The sequence below is a fragment of the Microcebus murinus genome, chromosome 11, assembly GCF_040939455.1.
Source record: "Microcebus murinus isolate Inina chromosome 11, M.murinus_Inina_mat1.0, whole genome shotgun sequence".
Classification (NCBI taxonomy): domain Eukaryota; kingdom Metazoa; phylum Chordata; class Mammalia; order Primates; family Cheirogaleidae; genus Microcebus; species Microcebus murinus.
The window spans coordinates 32,619,902-32,625,450 of NC_134114.1; the positions used below are offsets into that span (position 1 = coordinate 32,619,902).

The 5,549-nt window shown below is 57.3% G+C and overlaps 1 protein-coding gene across 1 annotated transcript; it reads right to left on the reverse strand.

The window, feature by feature from the left end:
- Positions 1–789: 789 nt before the first annotated feature.
- LOC142873786 (annexin-2 receptor) lies at positions 790–1,672 on the reverse strand. Its single transcript, XM_076008365.1, has one exon. It carries the CDS (start codon positions 1,584–1,586, stop codon positions 888–890), a length of 699 nt encoding a protein of 232 aa, XP_075864480.1. The 5' UTR covers positions 1,587–1,672; the 3' UTR covers positions 790–887.
- Positions 1,673–5,549: the final 3,877 nt, after the last annotated feature.

Consider the following 5,549-nt stretch of genomic DNA (forward strand, 5'->3'; position numbering starts at 1 on the left):
TTGCTGCGGAGGGCGGGTGATTGTCGCCGGTTCGGAAGAGAAAGCGGAGGCTACGGGAATGCTCTTTGCCTGAGAAGGACCCCAGGGTTTACAAGCAGACTGAATGACGCCAGACAGCCACTTCCTCCCGGAAAGAAACAACAGGCTGGCCCCCGCTAGTAACCAATAACGATTCTCCTGGGGGGGGGGGGCGACCTATTCTGAGAAATATCATCCCCCTTTCCTCTACCCAGAAGGAGAAGGGGTGCGAGTCAAACGCGCACGCCCTCATATTGAAGCCTGCGAAGGCTGAAGCATCACAGGTTCGCCCACAGCTTCTGAATGTCAAACACAGGGATGTGCTATGCTCATCACATATAGGCATGCCTTAACAGAAAAAGAAAGTTAGGTAAATTAAAATAAACACGTGGTGAAACGCTAAGGAATGTGCTACAAGATGAAGGAGCAGTGTGTCTACCTCTCCACACCGTCAGGAAGAACAGGAAATTAGCCGGTAGGGAAAGGGATAATTTGAAAACTAAGATAAGCAGGATGTAGGTACAATTGAATACCCAAATAAATTTTAAAGTACGTTTGCCAAAACGCTTCAGGGTGAGTCCAAAATCATTAAATACCCTTCTCCTCGGGGCAGAAGACAAAAGTAAAAGTATTAAAAGGAGCATACAATGAAGTGAATGTAAATTGCTTAAAATATGTAAGGCAAGTGCAGGTCATAAGCAACCTGAAAAGGAACGGGAACGGCGAAACGTCAGGAAAAGCACACTAAGAAACCGACCAGGAGCACTGAAGACACATCTCCAATGATTTTTATTTTCTAGTCTGAGACTAACTAATTGTAAGGGAGATTCTTTTCAGGGAGGAGGACCCAGAAAGGCTCCTGCTGCTCTCTAACACTGCTCATCCCCAAAGATGCACAAGCAACACCGCCAGGGCGGGAAGAACAGGGCACGACCGACGCGACGAAGGCACTCCAGGCGGGCCCAAGCTCTGGGGTCAGAAGGTTGACAGCACTCCCAGTCGCAGAGATGCGGGTCATCGGAGGTGTCCCCGTCAGAGGACTCGGTGGACTCCCCATCAGAGGACTGGCCATCAAAGGTCTCCCCATCGGAGGAGGTCTCGGTGGTCTCCCCAGCAGAAGTCTCAGCATCAGAAGTCTCCGGGGTCTCGCCATCAGAGGTGTCGCTATCAGAGGCGTCGGGGTCCTGATGTGTGTCACCGCGGGGGGACCGAGCAGCCCAGAGAAGCGGCTGCTGCAGCGTGAGTACGTCCGGTTCCTCCGCCAGGTCCACCTCTCCTCCAGTCGCGTCTGGCTTGCCGGACCTCAGGAACTCGGTGGGCTGCCCTACACCTGGGCCCCACGTGCTCTGGACTCTGGGAGAAAGTCCATCCTGCGGGTGCAACCAGCGCAGCCCCCAAGTGGAACCGGAATCCCAGCCGTCCAAGGAGGGCTCTCCTAGAACAGCACACCAAGGGAGAGGCCCCGGTCCACGATCTTCCCACTTCAGGGTAGGCGCAGGCTGCGGCTCTGGCGCCACCGCTGGGGAAGCCGCAACTTCCCTCGCGCGGCCCACGGAACGTCGCTCCATCAGGCAGTCCTCTCAGGTCAGGGCCACACAGGAGTTGGCGCTGGCAGATCCAGGAGGCAAAGCTGCCTGCAGTGGCACCGGCTCCGGTATTTATGCTCTCCAGGGCTAGTGGGCGGAGATTAGCCCGACCTCGCCCAGCTCAATGCTAACCGAGTCCCGCCAAGTAACAGACAACTGAAAAACGTTATTGGAGCCCGCTCCCCACCGCGCCAGGCAGCAAGGGTTGCAACCGCAGGCACCGCAGGCACTGCGGAAATGAAAAGGGCCGAGGACCAGAAATCGCAGGTCTGCTCAGAGGGGACGCTGCTCCCACGAGAAACCGGAGGCGACCTGAATCCTGTTTGGCTGTTAGGCGACTGCACTGCTGGAAAACCGCACTGGCTCCGGCTAATGAGAGACTTTCTCCCACACAGAAACCGAGGCAGGGCCCAACCGACGTTTTCCCAGGGTGGGGACCTATTCCGCTGAGAAAGAACGCCCGGGCTCTGGGGCATAGTGGCTATGCGGAAGAAGGGGAGGAAACCGTGCAAAGGCGCCGGGAAATGGAAAGAGGCGACCACTAAGAGACGATAGGCACCGGGAAAATGCGAGGGGCTGCGTTTAAGGATTCGCAGGTCTGCTTAAAAGGGGCGTTGTTCTGAAGAGAAACCGGAGGCGACGCGAGTCCTGCTTGTGTGACAAGCCACTTGCCCGAGTGCAAAACCGGCTGGCTCCAGCTAAACAGTGACTCCCTCCGAAAAAGCGACCGCAGCCCGGTCCCCACCGGCGTTTTTCCCTGGGTGGGGAACTCCTGCGCTGACAAACAACGTGTGGGCCCCTCCCCTGTGCCAAAGAAGAAGGGCAGGAAATGAATCCGGGGAGCCTGGGCATGACAAGCGGCGGCTACGGGTAAACAACCGCAGGCACCGCGGCACGGAAAGCGGCTACGGTGCCGCGTGTCTGCCTCAAGGGGGCGCTGCTCTGAAGCCAAAGCCGAGGCTGCGCGAGTCGTGCTTCTCTGAGGAGCCGCTGCGCCGGTGGAAATCGGACTGGTGCAGCGTAAGATGCCTCCTCCTGAAGAGAAACCGAAGGCAGCGCTCAAGCAGCGTTTTTCCTACACCGGGGGAGCCTAAACCCCTAGAAACAGCGTCTGGGCTATTCCCCTGTGAGGAAGAAGAAGGGAGGGGAGTGGGGGAAATCGCTGGCGGAACCTGGACGTTGGAAAGGGCCACCGTTCGGCAATCGCTGCTCTGCTTCATCGCGGGGGTGGGGAGCTGTTGGGAAGAGAAAGCGGAGGCTGCGTGCGTCGTGTTTGTCTCAGGAGCCGCTGCACGGGTGGAAACCGGACTGGTGCGGCTGAACAGTTGCTTCCTCGCGAAGGGAAACCGCTGGCAGGGCTGAAGCAGGGTTGGTCCTCCGTGGGGAGAAAGCTAATCCTCTGGAAATCAGGTCTGGGCTCTTCCCGTGTGCGAGAGGAGACCGGAGGGTAGCGGGGGAAGTCAGTGTGAGGACCTGGACATTAACACCGGTTAAATTTCAGAAATCGCCCCTCTGCTGGAGCGCGGGGGCGGGGGGGCCTGTTCTGAAGAGAAAGCGGAGGCCGCGCGAGTCGTGCTTGTCTGAGGAGCCTGTGCGCGGCTGCAAACCGGACTGGCTGCAGCTAGACAGAGAGCTCCTCCGGAAAAGCAACCGCAGGCAGCGCTCAGGCACGGTATTTGCTAGACTGCGGAGGGGAGGGGAGGAGAGGGGAGCGGAGGGGAGGGGAGGAGCCTGTTCCGCTGGAAATAACCTCTCTTGGCTGCTCCCCTCTGAGGAAGGAGAACCCAGGCCACTGGGGGGAATCACTAGAAGGACCTAGACATTGAAACGGGCTGTGGTTCCAAAATGAAAAATCGCCGCTCTGCCTAAGGAGCCGCGGGACCGGGGGCGGGGGTGGGGGGCGCTCTTCCGAAGGCAAAGCGGAGACTCGGGGAGACCTGCTGGTGACAGGGGCCCCTGCTGCGGTGGAAACCTGGCTGGCTGGACGTGAAGACTTACTTCCTCCCGAAGAGAAACCGCGGGCAGTGCTCCAGCACCGTTTTCCCTACATGGGGGAACGTGATCCTTTCGCAGTAATGTGTGGGCTCTTCCTCTGTGAGGAAGGAGAAGGGGAGGTAGTGGGGGAAATCGCTGGCAGGACCTCCACATTGAAACGGACTGGGGTTCCGAAATCGCTCCTCTGCTTCATTGCCGCGGAGGGCGGGTGATTGTCGCCGGTTCGGAAGAGAAAGCGGAGGCTACGGGAATGCTCTTTGCCTGAGAAGGACCCCAGGGTTTACAAGCAGACTGAATGACGCCAGACAGCCACTTCCTCCCGGAAAGAAACAGCAGGCTGGCCTCCACTAGTAACCAATAACGATTCTCCTGGGGGGGCGGCGACCTATTCTGAGAAATATCATCCCCCTTTCCTCTACCCAGAAGGAGAAGGGGTGCGAGTCAAACGCGCACGCCCTCATATTGAAGCCTGCGAAGGCTGAAGCATCACAGGTTCGCCCACAGCTTCTGAATGTCAAACACAGGGATGTGCTATGCTCATCACATATAGGCATGCCTTAACAGAAAAAGAAAGTTAGGTAAATTAAAATAAACACGTGGTGAAACGCTAAGGAATGTGCTACAAGATGAAGGAGCAGTGTGTCTACCTCTCCACACCGTCAGGAAGAACAGGAAATTAGCCGGTAGGGAAAGGGATAATTTGAAAACTAAGATAAGCAGGATGTAGGTACAATTGAATACCCAAATAAATTTTAAAGTACGTTTGCCAAAACGCTTCAGGGTGAGTCCAAAATCATTAAATACCCTTCTCCTCGGGGCAGAAGACAAAAGTAAAAGTATTAAAAGGAGCATACAATGAAGTGAATGTAAATTGCTTAAAATATGTAAGGCAAGTGCAGGTCATAAGCAACCTGAAAAGGAACGGGAACGGCGAAACGTCAGGAAAAGCACACTAAGAAACCGACCAGGAGCACTGAAGACACATCTCCAATGATTTTTATTTTCTAGTCTGAGACTAACTAATTGTAAGGGAGATTCTTTTCAGGGAGGAGGACCCAGAAAGGCTCCTGCTGCTCTCTAACACTGCTCATCCCCAAAGATGCACAAGCAACACCGCCAGGGCGGGAAGAACAGGGCACGACCGACGCGACGAAGGCACTCCAGGCGGGCCCAAGCTCTGGGGTCAGAAGGTTGACAGCACTCCCAGTCGCAGAGATGCGGGTCATCGGAGGTGTCCCCGTCAGAGGACTCGGTGGACTCCCCATCAGAGGACTGGCCATCAAAGGTCTCCCCATCGGAGGAGGTCTCGGTGGTCTCCCCAGCAGAAGTCTCAGCATCAGAAGTCTCCGGGGTCTCGCCATCAGAGGTGTCGCTATCAGAGGCGTCGGGGTCCTGATGTGTGTCACCGCGGGGGGACCGAGCAGCCCAGAGAAGCGGCTGCTGCAGCGTGAGTACGTCCGGTTCCTCCGCCAGGTCCACCTCTCCTCCAGTCGCGTCTGGCTTGCCGGACCTCAGGAACTCGGTGGGCTGCCCTACACCTGGGCCCCACGTGCTCTGGACTCTGGGAGAAAGTCCATCCTGCGGGTGCAACCAGCGCAGCCCCCAAGTGGAACCGGAATCCCAGCCGTCCAAGGAGGGCTCTCCTAGAACAGCACACCAAGGGAGAGGCCCCGGTCCACGATCTTCCCACTTCAGGGTAGGCGCAGGCTGCGGCTCTGGCGCCACCGCTGGGGAAGCCGCAACTTCCCTCGCGCGGCCCACGGAACGTCGCTCCATCAGGCAGTCCTCTCAGGTCAGGGCCACACAGGAGTTGGCGCTGGCAGATCCAGGAGGCAAAGCTGCCTGCAGTGGCACCGGCTCCGGTATTTATGCTCTCCAGGGCTAGTGGGCGGAGATTAGCCCGACCTCGCCCAGCTCAATGCTAACCGAGTCCCGCCAAGTAACAGACAA

Bases quoted from the DNA above. Each gene is read 5' to 3' on its own strand.
- LOC142873786 (XM_076008365.1), bottom strand. From the start codon at position 1,586: ATGGAGCGACGTTCCGTGGGCCGCGCGAGGGAAGTTGCGGCTTCCCCA.